Here is an 18,920-nt window from a genome sequence, read left to right as displayed (position 1 = left end):
CAACACAGTTGCTATATGGCACACACTGGGACTGCCCAAGCCGATGATGGAAGCAGTGATTCTTCAGAGGGGTGAAAACTCTGTTGGGACCAGAGGCAAGAGTTGGTCTGGTTCTGCTCACTGCTCCATGGAGTTTACTCTGCTCTGCACTGAACTGATGCTGAAGCTGTGGCCTGCTCTGGCAGCTCAGCGCTTCATGTCTGTGGACTCAATTCCATTCTGAATGCCATTTGCTTACTTTTGTTTGCATGATTTTTTTTTTTGCCCCTATTGGTTGTTTGACTGTTTCCTTTTTTAATGGGTTCTTTTGTGTTTCATTGTTTTGTGGCTGGCTGTAAGGAGACAATTTCCAAAGGTTGTGCAATGTATACATACTTTGATAATGAAGGTACTTTATTTCTGTAGTATGGTGGAGAGATAGAAATTAACTTTATTAATCACATGCACATTGATACAGTGAAATGCATTGTTTGCGTCAAATCAAATCGGCCAGGATTGTGCTGGGGGCAGCCCGCAAGTGTTGCTCGGCTTACCGCGCCAGCATAGCCCGCCCAAAACTCACTCAACCTCACCGTACGTCCTGGATTGTGGGAGCAAACCGGAGCACCTAGAGGAAGCCCACAGCCAGGGGAGGTTAGTACAAAATCCTTACAGCGGCTGGCGGGAACCAAACCTTCATCTTACATTTGGCTGCTGTAATGCATTGAGCTAACTGCTGTGTTACTGTGGTGTCACTGAGTGAACTGGTGTAAAGTTTATTGACTGCTGTGGGAGCTGCAGTCATCCAGGCGAATGAAGAGTACACCCACCTCCCCCCAGACACTCTACAGTTAGGTGGCGGAATGGTGACCTTTTGTCTGTCTGGCCAGCCACACAAGACTTCAAATCAGCTCATATATAAGACAAAAAGTTTTTTTGTGTAATGCCGCACTCACCCGGTACTGCACTAAATTCACAGTCCGCTTGTGCACTCAAGTCTCAGTGGGCCCTGAATGGCTATTTTGAACAATTGCTTGCATTGGAAGATTGAAGAGCCTTGACACTCGAACAGTTGTTCAGGCAGCAGCAGTCACTCACAAATACATGTCAGGGAGTAAGTGTGAATTTCATGTTTGCAAATTAAAATGGATCTTCTGTGACATGTAGGCCGGCTGGTGGTGTAGTGGCATCAGCGCCGGACTTCGGAGCGAAGGATCCCGAGTTTGAATCCAGCCATCTCCCTTGCACGCTTTCCATCCGTGCTGGGTTGAGTGTCGAGCTAGCAACTCGGCCTCGTAAGAATAAGAAAGCCTGCTAAAAAAAACGCCGCCATGATGGCGTCCTGATGACTGCACTCAGGGTTAAGGGCTTTCTTCCTTCTGTAACATGTCGACTGGCACTAAGATTTCGGATGTTGCCCCAGACAACAACCTTATTACTCCGGATTCAGACTCATGTCCTGACCGTGTGACCATAAGATATAAGAACATAATTAAGCATTTGTCCCATTGAGTCCACTATGTCATTCAATCCTCAACACTAAAATTCTGCAGATGCTAGAAATCTTGAGTAATACACACATCCAATGCTGAAAGAACCCAGCAGGTCAGGCAGCATCCATGGAATATAGTCAACATTTCGAGCCAAGACCCTTCATTGGGACTTCAGTCATGGCTTATGTTTTATTTAACACCATTCTCCTGCCTTCTCCTCATAATCCTTAACCCCTTTACCAATCAGTGAATGCAGTTGAGGAAAACACTTTTTATCTTATTCAGCCCAAAGCTTTTTTTGCCACTCCATACTTCTTCTGTGAAAGCCTACACCTTCCTCCTGGTAACAGCAACACACACAAAAAATGCTGGTGAACACAGCATCTATAGGAAGAGGTTCAGTCGACGTTTCCAGCCGAGACCCTTCTGTGCACCTGGTTCAGCCTATCTAGTACTGAACGCTTCATTCTCTGATTTCCCACCGACTCCACAGTTCTGGTGTTCCCTCAGCTTTCTGCCATCACCGACCTCAGCCTAAAATCTGATCCTATACTCTACCCCTGGACAATTTGGGGTGGGACGGCAGCATAGCGGTTAACATAACACTATTACGGCAACAGCGACCCAGGTTCAGTTCCCACTGCTGTCTATAAAGAGTTTGTAAAGTTCTACCCAGTGACATCGTGGCATTCTTCCGGTTTCCCCTGACATTACAAAGACGTATGTCTGGGTTGGTGGGTTAACTGGACACTTGAGTCTAATTGAATGGCGCGGTCTCATCGGGCTGGAAGTGCCTTTTAACGTGCTGTATCTCTAAACTAAATGTAGAAAAAAAATCCCTTCCAGGCAACGCACCACCAATCATCTATTACAAGTTCTCATTCTCCTCACCCAATCACAGGTTTCACCCCTGCCAATCAAAGTAACCCTGTACTTCCACTCTCCTAGCTCCTTGTTCCCATTGCCGTTTCACTTAGTCCAACATTGACAGGTATCTTTCAGCTCCCACGATATCTTTTTCCATCTCTCCCTTAGAAGGTAGTGATTCTGTGGAATTCATTGCCACGGACCCCGGTGGAAGCCAAGACATTGAGTATGCTTCAAACATAGGGATATCCCTGTAAGCGCAAGTGCTACACCTGTCCCTACACCTCCTCTCTTGCCACCATCCAGGGCCCCAAACAGTCCTTCCAAGTGAGGCAACACTTCACCTGTGAGTCTGTTGGGGTCATCTATTGCAACCGGTGCTCCCGGTGCGGCCTCCTCTACATCGGTGAAACCCGACGCAGACTGGGGGACCACTTCGTCGAGCACCTCCGCTCCGTCCGCCAAAACAGACAGGATCTCCCGATAGCCATCCACTTTAACTCTGCTTCCCACTCCCATTCAGATATGTCCATACATGGCGTCCTCTACTGCCATGATGAGGCTAAACTCAGGTTGGAGGAGCAACACCTCATACTGTCTCGGTAGTCCCCAGCCCCTTGGTATGAACATAGAATCCTCCAGCTACCGGTAATTCCCTCCCCCTCCCTTCCTCTATCCCTATGTCACTCTGCCCCCTCCCCCAGCTGCCTATCACCTCCCTCATGGTTCCGCCTCCTTCTACTACCCATTGTGTTTTCCCCTATTCCTTCTTCACCTTTCCTGCCTATCCCTTCCCTGCCTCCCCTCCCCCCACCCCTTTATCTTTCCCCTTACTGGTTTTTCACCTGGAACCTACCAGCCTTCTCCTTCCCACCCTCCCCCCACCTTTATAGGGCCTCTGCCCCTTCCCTCTACAGTCCTGACGAAGGGTTCCGGCCCGAAACGTTGACCGATCTTTTCCACGGATGCTGCCCGACCTGTTGAGTTCCTCCAGCGTGTTGTGAGGTTGATAGGTTGTTGCCTCGTCGGGACGTCAAAGGTTACAGGAGAATGGTTTGAGAGGGATAATAAGTCAGCCACGATGCAATGGCGGAGCAGACTCGACGGGCCGATTGGCCTAATTCTGCTCCAATGTCTTATGTTCCAGAGCCCACCCCTTGAGCCCGAGTGTTTTACGAGATTCCTCTCCGTCCAAGTGTTTGGCTGAACCCAGAACACTTGCTTTAACCAGTATAAATTCTTATTTGTGAATCATATTAGGGCGTTTTTACAGCGTTAAATAAGCAATATAAATGCAAGTTCTGTTGCGGGTGCGGACACTGCCGCGGTGATTTTCTCGTTAACACCGTGCAGTCTCTCTTCTGCGTTCGGTAGCAAAAGCAGGAGTATTCGCCCCTCTCGTGTTCCCGAGCCCGGGAGATTGGATAATTTACCACTCGTGGATTAGGCGGAATAAATAAAATCAGTGATGTACGGCTGCACTGTATGAAAGCTGATTAATGAAACGTCCACAGCACGTCCGTGAAATAACAGCGAGGAATGGGAATTTCATATCGCACTCCCTCTCACACACACAAACACACACTCACACTCACAGTAACCGATCAGGATCGCGAATGCAAAAGAAAAAAAATTGCAACTTTTCCTTTATTCCACTCCAGAGGAGAATACCTCCCCTCGAGTTTCGATTATACTCGTTGCTGTTAGACAACTGAGCAAGCCGCACCTCCCGAGAACAGGGAACCAGTGGAGAACCGAATCATTGCATAATTCCACACGTGCTAATGAAACTGCAAGAGCTGGGATCGTGCCGCTGACAGGATACCCGTGGTCGTCCGCCCCAGGGTTCCGCTGAGTGAGCGGTATGATCCAGTGCAGCGGGCTTCCCTAGTCCAGGAGAAGCCCTCTCCGTCTCTGCACCAGTGATGTTAGCGACACACCAGAAGGTGATCACAAAGGCCAGCACCCCGGTGAGCAGAATTGTACGTATCGTTCCCAGAAGGTAATTTTTTTACCCCCTTCGTCTTTCTTGGATGAGAATCAACTTTGATGAATTTGATCTTGGGGCATTTTTTAGGTGAAGCTCGCAAACTCACTTTCCGGCATAGACACTAGAAATGTACTCGGGTAAAACTCGGTCATTTCCCCCCCCCCCCCACCACACACACACACACACACACACACACACACACTGTTAGCTGCACGAGAGAACGGCTGTGAACTGTAATCACTATTAGTGTATTTTGATAAAGCGGAAGACTGGATCGTCAAGTATTTTTTCTCTCTGTGTGTTAGAGACCACCTTTGGGCGTGTGTGGAAGATGGGACAATCTAATGTTTAATTGGAGCTAGAGAACAGTGTAAAATCGTAACCCACAGCATTGGCCAGAATATGGAACTCACTACCACGTAAAGTCCGAAAGATAAATGACTTGGAGGATATAGTTGGATTAAAATAGGCGGCAGTAGTCTTCCGGTGTGTAAGCATGGACAGACACCAGTTGAAGGCTGAATTTGTCCACGTCAAACTTGGAGATGTTCTTTTTTGTTCTGGAAGTTGTGGTATTCTGAAAACAATTTTTTTGTAAGTTGACCTTTAGCGGTGATCAGTGCGAACAACTGCTCTGCTCGGCCAATGAACTGAACAATTCATTTGCCCGGATTCATTGGGAGAAATACTATTCATTGGGTCGTAAGAAACAGATAGAAACTTGGGTTGGGGTTGGGGTGGGGGGGAGTCTGTCCAGCAATAATTGAAACCCGAGTCCATTCAGTACTAGAAGTTAGTTTGGTAGTAATGTGGATAAAATCTCTTTATAACACCATTGTTTATTTGTTTCCGCATTTGATGGATATTTGGTGGGCAAGCCGAGCGATTTTCGGTACGTTTCTTCGTGAGCTGCTGGTGTAGAAACGCTTAGAATGACGCAGAGTAGCTTGGACAACAAAGCACCGGTCTCCTCGTCCACTGGAGAGACGAGGGGGTCGGGAGAGAAGGGGGATTATTGAATTCAGTGCAAGTGCAGTCCGTCCTCAGCGATTAGTTTTTAAATGATAAAATTACTAAGTGTGTGTGTAGGCTGGGACATCTATGCAATATGTAATGGAGTTACGACTTGTGTGAGATCCGCCTTCGCAAGGTTGGTATTTCTACCAATGAATCAAGGCCCGTGTTCGTAAACGTCCATGCAGGGATCACTGTCGCCTTTCATTATAGTCAGTCTTGTAAATTAAAGGCAATGCTAGCCCACCTTTCAGCCCCACTGTGTAAGCGTTTTCGAATCGTGCTCCTCCTTGGTGTCCTCTCCCTTCCCAGTATCTCTGCCACGCATTTGTCCCCGGGTTTTACCCAATTCTGTTTTGAAAATCGCCATTAAACCTTCCACTCCCCCCCCCCACTAACCTCTGTTTCACCTGTGCCATTCAGCTCTGTAAAACAGCATCCTCACTCCACCCCCGCCACACATTATTTTCAATTTAGCCTGAAATTATCCGAGAGATTTTGTGTGTACTGAAGAGCACTTCCATTATATTGCTGAAGTATTTGATGTCCTGTTTGCTTAGCTGTCCTTGTAAATCGTATTAGAAACTCCAAGATGAAGTATGTTTTTTTGCCGATTAAACACTTTCAACTTTATATGCAATTTTAAAAAAATGGTAGTGTGCAGTTTCTGCCTTGCGAGATTCATTCTAGTGAGCATCTTTTTTTTTTGGTTTTATGCTTGAAAACAACACTTACCTACCCAATTTATTTAACCGTAACAAGTTTTGCAAGGCTGGGCATTTGATTGCTTCAGACGGTCCTTTGACTGTCGATTAAGGGTGAGGACTGGTTTTTGCGCTGAGTTATCTGCTATTGGGGGTTATCAGCTCATGTGAAGGGATGGACTTCCCATTTGGGGCGACCGTCTCTCATATGTGTCAGGGGAGCTTCGTCAGCTTTGTACATTCGTGGGAGAAAACAGAGAGCGGGTATCTGCCTTCCCCAAGGTGTGAAGGGTGAAGGTGTACAATTTATCAACAACAACGCGGAAAACACTACCTGCAGTTTGTTCTTCTTCTGACAGCGTTAATTACCTGGGAGATAGAAGGGGGAATTATTGAACTCAACGGAAGTTCAGCCCATCCTCAACGATTAGTTTTAAATGATAATTAAACATAGTCTCGGAGCCCTGTGAACGTTTTATCCAAGGTTGGATTACCTCTGTTTTCATCATCTTCCATATAATTAGTTGCAATTCAATTTCGAATGACCTCAGCTCCATTCACTCTGAAAGAAAGTGATTTACCTTCGGGCTCATTCTACCTACTATGATGAGGGCTTTAACCTCCAATAGGATCATTGAAAATGTTCCTGCCATTTCTACACCAATATCGGAGACAGCCGACATTTTCGCTGTTATTCTCTATCTCCCAGTCTCTCTCTTCTCGCTATGCAAATAAGACATCAACTGCCCTTATTGATTTCAGATGCGTCTCGTTCAAATGAACTGCGATCGATATTGCTGCCAGTAGTGAATCCACTGCAGAATTAAAAAAATTCAGGTTGAAGCACGCCTGCATTGTTGCTGCCCTCTTTTACACGCCACTTGTAACGCGTAGTTAGTTGAGTTACTGTTGCCTCCTGCCAGCTTGAACCACTCTGGCCATTCTCCTCTGCTCTCTCATTGACTAGGAGTTTTCGTCCAACTGGTGCTCAATGGATGTTTTTTTTGTTTTTATGTTGTCTTTTGCACATTGGTTGTTTGTCCTATTGGATTATGTTTCTGGGATTTACTGTGTATGCCTGCAAGTAAACGAATCTGACAGTTGTATCTGCTGACATAAATGTACCCTGATAATTAATTTATCTTTGATCTTTGAACTTTGAAACTTGAGACTGTTGTGTGTGGAAATTCCATGAGATCAGCAGTTTCTGAGATACTCAAACCACCCAGTCTGGCACCAACAATTCATTCCATGCTCAAAGTCACTTTGATTACATTTTTCCCCATTCTGATGTTTTGGGTCAATTGGGTATGCAATCCCCATGAATAATAAAACGTCTCCTACGGGTGGGGGAGGATGTAGCATGGAAAGAGTGTTTGAAAATGATAGGATGGAAATGGTGGTTGGGATAAATTGTCACCCTGCAATTTTGTCAGAGATCAGGGGGAGAAGTTAGTTGGAAATCTGAATTAAAATGTGGAAATGCTGCAAACATTCAATGGATCAGGCAATGTCTGTGGAGAGAGAAAAACAGAATTATTATTTCATTGCAGAAGGCAATACTACTGTTGTTTTATTATGAGATTAAGAATATATGCAGATAAGCATTAATGTCCACTTTAACTTTTAAGAAAAGAATCAAGAAGTGAACAATAGTTAATCCAATGCCATTTGTGACAAATATTTATCATTTGCTTATGCATATGGAGTTTAGCCATTTATTTATTGAGATACAGTATGGAGTAGGCTCTTCCAGCCCTTCCAGCCACACCACTCACCAACCCTTAGATTTAATCCTAGCCTATTCACAGGACAATTTATAATGACCTATTAACCTACCAACCAGTACATCTTTGGACTGTAGGAGGAAACTGGAGCACCTGGAGGAAATCCATGTGGCCATGGAGAGAATGTACAAACTCTTCACAGGCAGTGGAGTGAATTGAACCCAGGTTGCTGATACTGTAAAGCGTTGTGCTAACCACTGCACTGCTGTGCTGAACCATCGTCCTGATAAGACCAGTGTTTATTGTCCATTCCGAACTGCTCTTGAGACAATATTTACCCCTCTTGAATTGCTCTAGTCTGCCTGCTCTGGATCTTTTCATTGCTGACTAGACATCAACCATCTCGACTTCACCATTCCTCTCTAATTCAAACCTCACTCCTTCCTAACATCTGCTCTCCACAATCTCTACACCAACCCTGACCTTACTATCAAACCTGCAGATAAGGTGGGGGGGGGGGGTTCTGTATTGGCTGGTGGACTGACCTCTACTTTGCTGAGGCCAGACCACAACTGTCAGACACAGGACCCCACCAAGGAGCACCAAGCCATTGTCTCCCACACCATCACCAATCTTATTTTCTCTGGGGATCTCCCATGCAGCATCCTCAACCTCATAGTTCCCTCACCGCACACTCCCATGTCTATCTCCTACCAAAATCCACATGCCTGCCTGTCCAGGTAGACCCATAGCTTCTTCTTGTTCCTGCACCACTGAACATATATCTGCATACTTCAACTCAGATTTATCCTCCGGGTTCAGTCCTTTCCTACCTACATCTTTGTCACTTCACACACTCTTGACCTTTTCAATGATTTCAAGTTCCCTGGCCCCGATCATCTTACTTTCACTATGAATGTCCAGTCCCTATACACCTCCATCCCCCACCAGGAGGGCTTTAAAGTTCTCTGATTCTTTCTGGACACGAGACCCAACTAGTTCCCCTCCACCACCACTCTCTTCCATCTGGCAGGACTTGTCCTCACTCTCACTAATTTCTCCTTCAGCTCCTCCCACTTCCTTCAAACAAAAGGTGTCTCTGTGGGCACTCGCATGGGTCCCAGCTATGCCTGTTTTTTTTTGTTGGCTACATGGAACGGTCTACATTCCAAAACTACACAGGTATCACTTCCCAACTTTTCCTACACTACATCGATGACGGCATTGGTGCTGCTTCCTGCATGCGTGCAGAGCTCATCGACTTCATTAACTTTGCCTCCATCTTCCTGCCTGTCCTCAAATTTACCTGGTCCATTTCTGACACCTCCCTCCCCTTTCTTCTTGATCTCGCCATCTCTATCTCTGGAAACAGCTTATCTACTGATGTCTATTATAATCCCACAAACTTTCACAGTTACCTGGACTACATCTGTTCCCACCCTGTTTCTTGTAAAAATGCCATCCACTTCTCTCAATTCCTCTGTCTTCCCTGCATCTGCTCTCATAATGAAGCTTTTCATTCCAGGACTAAGGGGATGTCCTCCTCCTTCAATGAAAGAGGCTTTCCTTCCTCCACCACCAATGCTGCCCTCAACCACATACATTTTGCGCATGTCTGCCCTTACCCCATCCTTCAGCCACCCTTCTAGGGTTAGGGGTCCTCTTGTCCTCACCTACCACCCAACCAGCCTCAGCATCCAGCACATAATTCTCTGTATCTTCCGCCATCTCCGACGGGATCCCACTACCAATCACATCTTTCCCTCCCCACCCCCCACTTTTGCTTTCCGCAGGGATTACTCCCTAAACAACTCCCTTGTCCATTCATCCCTCACTGCTGATCTCCATCCTGGCACATCCTTGCAAGTGGAACAAGTGCTATACCTGCCCCTCATCCCTCATTACCATTCAGGGCCCCAAACAGTCATTCAGGTGAGGTGACACTTCACCTGTGAGTCTGCTGGGGTCATATACTGTATTCAGTGCTCCCGGTGTGGCCTCCTGTACGTCAGTGAAACCCGACATAGATTGGGAGACAGCTTTGCCAAGCACCTACACTCCATCCGTCAGAAAAAGCGGGATCGCCAAGTGGCCACCCATTTTAATTCCATTTCCCATTCTCATTCCGACATGTCAGTCCATGGCCTCCTCTACTGCTGCGATGAGGCCACACTCAGGTTGGAGGAGCCACACCTTATATTCCGTCTGGGTAGCCTCCAACCTGATGGCATGAACATCGCCTTCTCAAACTTCCGGTAATATCTCCTCCCCCCCCCCCCCCACCATTCCCCATTCCCATTTCCCTTCCTTTCCTTATCTCTTTGCCTGTCCATCATCTTTCTCTGGTGCTCCTCCCCCTTCCCTTTCTTCCATGTCCTTCTGCCTTTTCCTATCAGATTTCTCCTTTTCCCCCATCCCCCTTATTCACTGTTTATTACTCCCTATAGATGCTGTCCAACCTGCTGACTTCCTCTAGTATTATCCCAGTGTTATCCCAGATCTTTTTCTCCAATCACCTTCCCAGCTCTTTATTTCTCCCCTCCCCTCCCAGTTTCACTTATCATCTTGTATTTCTTCCTCCCCTCCCCCACCTTTTTACTCTGACCTCATCTTTTTTCTCCAGTCCTGATGAAAGGTCTCAGCCCGAAACATCAACTGTTTACTCTTTTCCACAGATGCTGCCTGGCCTGCTGAGTTCCTCCAGCATTTTGTGTGTGTGTTGATTGAATTGGTGGCAGCTGTCTTTGGGTAAAGAGCAGTATCGTAACTACATTGAAGAGCTGGGCTAGAATACTGCAGGTATCATGGTGTCATAGATTCATACAGCACCCTAACAGGCCCCTCAGTCAACTTGTCCAGCCGACCAAGACACAACTTCAAGTTAGTCCCACTTGCCTGTGTTTGGCCTATATTCCTCTTTCCTGTTTGATGTCCCAGTCCAAATGTCTTCTGTAGTTGTACCGACTTCAAACACGTTCTCTGGCAGCTCATTCAATGTACACTCGGCGGTCATTTTGTAAGGTGCAGGAGTGGGACCTGGTGAGGTCTTCCGCTGCTGTAGCCCATCCTCTTCAAGCTTTGATGTGCTGTGCGTTCAGAAACGGCGACTGTTTATTCCCCTCCATGGATGTTGCCTGACCTGCTGTCTTCCTCCAGTGTTATCCCAGGGCTTTCTGCTCACTTGAGTGCCCTTAGTCCTGTCTTGAGATCAAGTAGAGTGAATTCAAATGGCAGAAGATTGAGGTCTGTAATGTTGGAGTCTCGGGAGGAAGTTGAGATGGATCATTCACATGGTGTGCTGCTGCTGAGGATGGCCATGCAGGGCTTCAACGTGAACTTGAGCACGCACTCCCTTCCCCTTCCTCATTTTCAAGAAACACAAGTGAAAAATAAAAGTAGGTAGGGGTACCGCTAGACATCAGGATGGTATTACAAAAGCGTTTTGTTTTTGCAGATCATGGTATAAATACGAATCAATTTGGATGGAATAACAACTGTGGGTGTTGTTTATGGTCCTCCAAGCATGAGTTGTATGGGTTCGAATAAGGCTGTTTGCAACAGGTGTAAAGGGAGATTTTTAATTGACGTGTAGATTGGGCAAACACAATTAGTAACAACATGAGGGAACGTGAAGAGTAATTTTTCACTAAGAGGAGAGATCAGTATTTGGATTGAGCTGTCAGAGCAAGTGACTGAGGAAGACACATTACTAGAACGTTACCTGGGTTTCATCTCCTAAGTTAGAGAAAGGTTGAACAAGTTGGGTCTTTATTCTTTGGAGCGTAGAAGGTTGAGGGGGGACTTGATAGAGGTATTTAAAATTATGAGGGGGATAGATAGAGTTGATGTGGATAGGCTTTTTCCATTGAGAGTGGGGGAGATTCAAACAAGAGGACGTGAGTTGAGAGTTAAAGGGCAAAAGTTCAGGGGGTAACATGAGGGGGAACTTCTTTACTCAGAGAGTGGTAGCTGTGTGGAACGAGCTTCCAGCAGAAGTGGTAGAGGCAGGTTCAATGTTGTCATTTAAAGTTAAATTGGATAGATATATGGACAGGAAAGGAATGGAGGGTTATGGGCTGAGTGCAGGTCGGTGGGACTAGATGAGAGGAAGAGTTCAGCACGGACTAGAAGGGCTGAGATGGCCTGTTTCCGTGCTGCAATTGTTATATGGTTATAAGGCACAGTGTTGTGCAAAACTCTTATATATCTAGTGTGCCTAAGGTTTTTGCACAGAACTGTAGCAATTTTATGTATTGCACTGTACTGCTGTAAAAAAAAATGCTAATTACTATGCTACCGTGGGCAGAGTGGTAGTGTAGTGGCTAGCATAACGCTTTTTAATATAGTCGACCCAGTTACGTTTCTCGCTGCTGCCTGTAAGGAGTTTATACGTTCTCTCCGGAATGCGTGGGTTTCCTCCGGGTGCTCTGGTTTCCTCCCACATTCCAAAGACGTACTAGTTTATAGATTAATTGGACATTGAATAATTGTCCCGTGATTAGGCTCAGATTAGATTGGGGGATTTCTGTGTGGCGTGGAGGGCTTATTCTGCACTGTATCTCAATACATAAATTTAAAAAAAACAAATTTCATGATATAGTTGAGCGATGATAAACCTGATTCTGATATTGGTCTCTATTGTGGACTAAGAGTGGGAAGGGGGCAGGGAGAGGGAAATCATGGCTGGGAAAAGGGGAGAGAGCGGGAAGCACCAGAGATACATCCTGTAATGATCAATAAACCAATTGTTTGGAATCAAATGTCCATGCCTGGTGTCTCAGGGCTGGGTGTGTCTGCACCCGTGCCAACCACCCTGTCTCTCCTCCTGTCACCTGTTCCACAATCCTCCCATGCTGCTCCACCCCAATATCCTTTGCTCCCGCCAGATTTACAAACTCACTCTTTGCTCCACTTTGACATATTCAGCTCTGTGCAAATGTCTTAAGCACTCTAGCTATATATGTGCCTAAGACTTTTGCACAGTACTGTACATTAACAGCATGTAAAAGGCACTTGGACAGGTACATGGAGATAGGTAAAGTTTAAAGAAACATGGTCCAAACAGATGCAAATGGTACTACCTTAGTTGGGAATCTTGGTCAACAAGAACCAGTTAGGCTGATGGACCTGTATGTCTGTATAACTCTACGAGGGATGAATTCCTAGAATGTTGTCAACATATCCTAAATTTCCTCATCGTGTGCATCATCCCTATCCCTCCATTCCCTTCATCTTCACATACATTATCAATCTAAAAGCCTCTTAAACCCCTCCCCAATTAAGAAATTCAGGCGCCATGGTAGTGTAGTGGTTAGCACAATGCTATTACAGCTTAGGGTGTTCTGGAATTCAGAATTCAATTCTGGTGCCTTCTGTAAGGAGACTGTATGTTCTCCCGGTGACTGTGTGGGTTTCCTCTGGGCTTATAGTCCCCAGTAGAACACACGACTGAAATGAGTGGAAACTTAAGATTACATTTAATATTGCTACACGTACCAAGGTGCAGCCTTCCTCCACCATCAACTCTGCTCTCAAACGCATCTCCCCCATTTCACGCACATCTGCTCTCACTCCATCCTCCTGCCACCCCACTAGGAATAGGGTTCCCCTGGTCCTCACCTACCACCCCACCAGCCTCCGGGTCCAACATATTATTCTCCGTAACTTCTGCCACCTCCAACGGGATCCCACCATTAAGCACATCTTTCCCTCCCCCCCCCCCCGCTTTCCGCAGGGATCACTCCCTACGCGACTCCCTTGTCCATTCGTTCCCCCCCCATCCCTCCCCACTGATCTCCCTCCTGGCACTTATCCTTGTAAGCGGAACAAGTGCTACACATGTCCTTACACTTCCTCCCTTACCACCATTCAGGGCCCCAGACAGTCCTTCCAGGTGAGGCGACACTTCACCTGTGAGTCGGCTGGGGTGATATACTGCGTCCGGTGCTCCCGATGTCGCCTTCTATATATTGGCGAGACCCGACGCAGACTGGGAGATCAATTCGCTGAACACCTACACTCTGTCCGCCAGAGAAAGCAGGATCTCCCAGTGGCCACACATTTTAATTCCACGTCCCATTCCCATTCTGACATGTCTATCCACGGCCTCCTCTGCTGTCAAGATGAAGCCACACTCAGGTTGGAGGAACAACACCTTATATTCTGTCTGGGTAGCCTCCAACCTGATGGCATGAACATTGACTTTTCTAACTTCTGCTAATGCCCCACCTCCCCCTCGTACCCCATCCGTTATTTATTTATATACACACATTCTTTCTCTCACTCTCCTTTTCCTCCCTCTGTCCCTCTGACTATACTCCTTGCCCATCCTCTGGTTCCCCCCTCCCTTGTCTTTCTCCCTGGTCCTCCTGTTCCATGATCCTCTCATATCCCCTTTGCCAATCACCTGTCCAGCTCTTGGCTCCATCCCTCCCCCTCCTGTCTTCTCCTATCATTTTGGATCTCCCCCTCCCCCTCCCACTTTCAAATCTCTTACTAGCTCTTCTTTCAGTTAGTCCTGACGAAGGGTCTCGGCCTGAAACGTCGACTGTACCTCTTCCTGGAGATGCTGCCTGGCCTGCTGCGTTCACCAGCAACTTTGATGTGTGTTTCTTGAATTTCCAGCATCTGCAGAATTCCTGTTCGTCTTGAATACTTTTTATACAGATCAATTCATTACAACAGTGCATTGAGGTAGTACAAGATAAAACAATACTGTGAGTGCAGGATAAAGTGTTACAGCTACAGAGAAAGTGCATTACTGGTAGACAATAAAGTGCAAGTTCATAATGAGGTAGGTTTTGAGGTCAAGAATCCATCTTATCAAATAATTATCTTATAACAGTAGGGAAGAAGCTGCCCTTGAACCTATCAATACATGTTTTCAGGTTTTTGTATCTTCTACCTGATTTGGGTGGGTGGGGGAGAGGGGAGAGAATGGCATTGACTGTGGCAGTAAGAATTATAGAAGGTTAGTTTCTATGACAAGATGAGCTGTTTCCTGTGAGGGCAGTGAATAGATGGAGGATTGTGTCAGCTCAGTTACTGATGGCATTCAAAACAAGAGATTAATACATTTCTAGATGTTCGATGGATTTGGGGATTTGGAGACGGGGCAGGAAGGTGGTGTTGAAACAGAGCTCGCTGAACGGCAGTTCAGTTCCAAGAGGCCAAATGGCCTGCTCTGTTTTAATTTTGTACGCTTGTAGCTCTCATCTGTATAACCGTGCCCCAGCAGTTACAATGAGACGGGGCTGGTTTGCAAAGCTCAGATCTGCTGATCTGTTGGGTGTGAGATTACTGAGCTCTGTTTATTGCGTGCTGTTTAACTTGTACTTCTGTATGCACCAGGTTCAGCAGGGCTTGACAAGTTATAATATATATGTCAGGGAGACCATGTGCTGCTGGAAGTATTAACGTCCCTTTAATGACTCAGTTAAAATTTATTGGCACAGTTACAGCATGGAGGAGAGTTAGAAAACTAAATGTTGCTGACGGTTTCTTTGCTGTTGCATACACACTGCAGAGCTGAATAGTCCAGGTTCAATATTTATTCACTCAGTGGCCACTTTATTAGGGACACCTGTACTCCTGCTTGTTATTGCAAATCTAATCAGCCGATCATGTAGCAGAAACTCAAGAGCTTCAGTGGCTTTTCAGACCAAGCATCAGAATGGGAAAGAAGTGTAATTAAGTGACTTTGACCACGGAGTGATCGCTGGTGCCAGACAGGGCGATTTCAGTATATCCGAAACTGATCTGCGATTTTCACGCACAACAGTCTCTAGAGTTTACCGAGAGTGATGCGAGAAACAAAAAATACCCAATGAGCGGCAGGTTGGAGGGTGAAAATGCCGCATTAATGATAGATCCCAGAGGAGAATGGCCAGACTGGTTCAAGCTGACAGGAAGGTGACAGTAACTCGAATAACCGTGCTTTACAACAGTGGTGTGCAGATGGCCATCTCTGAACGCGCAACATGTCAGACGTTGAAGTAGATGGGTTTCAGCAGTAGAAGATCATGAACCTGCTATAAATGAGCTTTATTTTTACTGACATGTACTGTGAAATTTGTTGTTTTGTGGCAACAGTACAGTGTGATACATAAAATATACTATAAATTACAGAAGGAATGTATAGTATAAAAATAGTGAGGTGGTGTTCATGGGCTTATTATTCATGGGGAAGAAGCTGTTCCTAACACATTGAATGGTTAATATGGGTAATATTACATGCTCTTAATTGTGTATTGAAATTCCTTCATTAAGATAATTTAAGTTTTGTGAGGCAGCTAAGCAAGATTTGTAGGAAAGCTGTACCAGCATAAGGTTTGTATTGCTCTGAGCTAAGAACTGAATGTCTCTGTGATGGTGTACCATTTGTTAATATATATCAGGTGCTGCGTCAGATACAGGGGCAAAGTATAAGTGAAGCTGAAGTCAGTACTGTGACAGACCCAGTCACTTTATAAGTTGTAGAAGAATTGCATTCATCAACAGAATTTGTAGCACAGTTTCATTAAATCCATAAAGCAATTTTTAAGTGCCTGCTGTAAATATATTCCATGGGGCGTTGTGAATTTCTGAGACTCCAACTAAAAAGGAGTACAGATTCTATCGCAGCTGCTGAGAACTTGAACTCCGGTAAATAAATAAAATAAAATCTAATCTCAGCATTAGTGACAGTGAAGCCATAAGGATTCTGTATGATACACACTGGTTCAGTCATATCCTTCGGGGAATGGAGATGCCTAACATTACCTGGTCTGCTTTAGTAGGTGACATCAAGCTCAGAGCTGCTGCTTCTCCTTACAGCCCGTAATGCCATTGGTGTTTACGGCAGCAATGAAGGTCCTCTATCTCTCTCTGTCCTTGGTCACACACTGATATGGAAGGATTCTTCATTACTGTTTCTGTAAATGTTTTTGACCATTCCGGGTTGTTAGCTCTCAGCTGAACCCCTGAACCTGGAGAACTGGTGGACCACTCTTAGCCTGGCCTCTACCCTTTGATCTGTTTGACATGGGATACCCTACCAAGAGCTGAAGCCAAAAGCCCTAACACCAGCCAACGTAGCTCTCTGGGTCATTGAGGCACTCAAACTTCCAAACACTCTTGACAAGGTTGTGGTTCTCTTGAAGAAAGCTGAGAGCTATGTGATGCGTAATTAGCTGTCCCCTGAGGTAGCCTCGCAAGCTTCGTCATTCGAAGTTGGGGGTAGTACAAATAGAATCAAGCATTAAGTGCTACTCTTGCAAACAATACCCACATTCTTCGAATACACACAGACAGTCAAATGTTGACGAAAGAATTAAAGTTTAAGGAGCATGTTGGATCTGATGGTATTGATCGAGAGGTTCTTCAGAAGTCAAGATTTGATTAGTTTCTTATGTACACCAGGGTGCAATGAAATTCCTTGATTCCATGAAACTCTGGAAGACTAGGTCATGTGGGATTCGAGGGAGGTGGATTCAGAACTGACTTGACAGGAAGCAGCGGAGAATGATGGTTGAAAGTTGACTCTCTGACTGGAGGTCTGACTAGTGGCCACCAGGAGGAAGTGTTGGGACCCTTGTTCTTAATTATTTATGTATTGGTATTAGTATTTGTTTATTTTTGTTACTTGTACCAATATACAGTGAAAAGCTTGTCTTGCGCACTGTTTATGCAGATTGATTCATTACGCAGTGTATTGAGCTAGGAAGAAGTAAAAAAAAATGCGGAATAAAATGTAAAAACTGCCTTATCAATGCAGTACAGGTAAATGACAAAATGCAAGATGATATCAAGGTAGATTGTGAGGCCAGGAAAATGATTCGAATGTTAAGATACATGGAGTGATTAGCAAATTGGCTAATAAGGGGTCTTGTTGGTAGTTAAAAGGAATTACAAAGAGAAATTGATCGATGACTGTGCAACAGCAGTTGGTTTTCAACTTAGATAATATGATGCAATGGGTAAGATGGCACCAGAAAGCACGCAACTAAGGGTGACATCCTTCAGATGGTTCACAAAAATACCTCCTCCTCTTACTTTTCTTTCAAATGTGGTTCTGCTATAGTTGGAGCCTGTGAACTACATTTTGGTGGTGTGGAAGGTGAGTGGCTGATCTACCAGTGGGTGACCGGTCTCTCTTCCTCTCATCCGCTGCTCCCGAAGGAAGGTCCCTGCGTTCGAATGGTCTCGCTCCCTCTCCCCCCCCCCCGTCCCCCTCTTTCCCCCTCCCCCACTCAATGTTGCAGAAGGATGACCAGAGTCCTGTGTCCTGGGGAAGGTTCAATGAATGTGGTTTGTGGGTTGAACTCTGTAGATCGCGTTATGATGTGTTTCCGTTTTCCGGTTGAGTTGCTTCTTTTTATTTTATTTTTGTGCGATTTTGATCAGAGCGGTCCGAAGTTAATGAAAATCAGTCTCATATTGAACTGAACTGAATATGCCTGGACGGGTTTGATACTTTGTGGTTTGGTGTTTTATATTTCGTGGTTTTTTGCTTGTTTTTTGTTTGTTTTTGCCGTTTGTGCGATTTGATCTTTTTTTTTTGCACCTTGGGGGTTTCATGTTTTTCTCTGAACAGGTTCCTTCTGTGGGAAGATGAATCTCAGGGTTGTATACTGCATACGTATTTCGATAATATATGTACTTTGTATCTTGAATCTTTGAGGCTTGGGACAGTCAAACCAGAGTAGGACCTGTACAATGAATGTTAGGGTACTGACACGTATTGTGGAACACAGGGACCTAAGAGTCCAAGCAAGGGGTACCGGTGGGTGGTGAGTCTGTGGAATTCATTGCCACAGATGGCTATGGAGGCCTGGTCATTGGGTATATTTAAAGCAGATGTTGATAGGTTCTTGATTTGATGCTTGGACTAAGGTTATGTGGAGAAGGCAGGAGAATGTGGTTGAGAGGGACGATAATCAGCTGTGATGGAATGGTAGAGCAGACTCTGGACCAAATGGCCTAATTCTGCTTCTATAAGCCCATAGACATAGGAGAAGAACAAGCTCTGTCTTCTGGTCTTATGGTTTATTCCTAGAAAAGAGATTATCTTTATTTTTTCACGTATACACCAAAACATACAGTGAAATGCAATATTTGCTTCAATGACCGACGCAGTCTGGGGATATGTTGGGGGCAGCCTGCAAGT

The 18,920-nt window shown here is 45.5% G+C and overlaps 1 protein-coding gene across 2 annotated transcripts in view; it reads left to right on the top strand.

Moving 5' to 3' along the window:
• The window catches only part of dpp6a (dipeptidyl-peptidase 6a), a 1,586,533-nt gene that overhangs the window by 277,928 nt on the left and 1,289,685 nt on the right, over positions 1 to 18,920 (top strand). Inside the window, exon 1 of one of the 2 annotated variants that reach the window (XM_063044438.1) lies at positions 4,189 to 4,321. The exons of the other annotated variant lie outside the window; for it this stretch is intronic. Coding sequence (XP_062900508.1) covers positions 4,265 to 4,321 — 57 coding nt within the window. The 5' untranslated portion in view covers positions 4,189 to 4,264. Of the gene's footprint in view, positions 1 to 4,188; positions 4,322 to 18,920 lie in introns of those variants that run through there. 2 annotated transcript variants of the gene reach the window in all.

This window comes from Mobula hypostoma, chromosome 3 (genome assembly GCF_963921235.1).
Source record: "Mobula hypostoma chromosome 3, sMobHyp1.1, whole genome shotgun sequence".
NCBI lineage: Eukaryota > Metazoa > Chordata > Chondrichthyes > Myliobatiformes > Myliobatidae > Mobula > Mobula hypostoma.
This window is presented reverse-complemented; position numbering and strand designations above follow the sequence as displayed.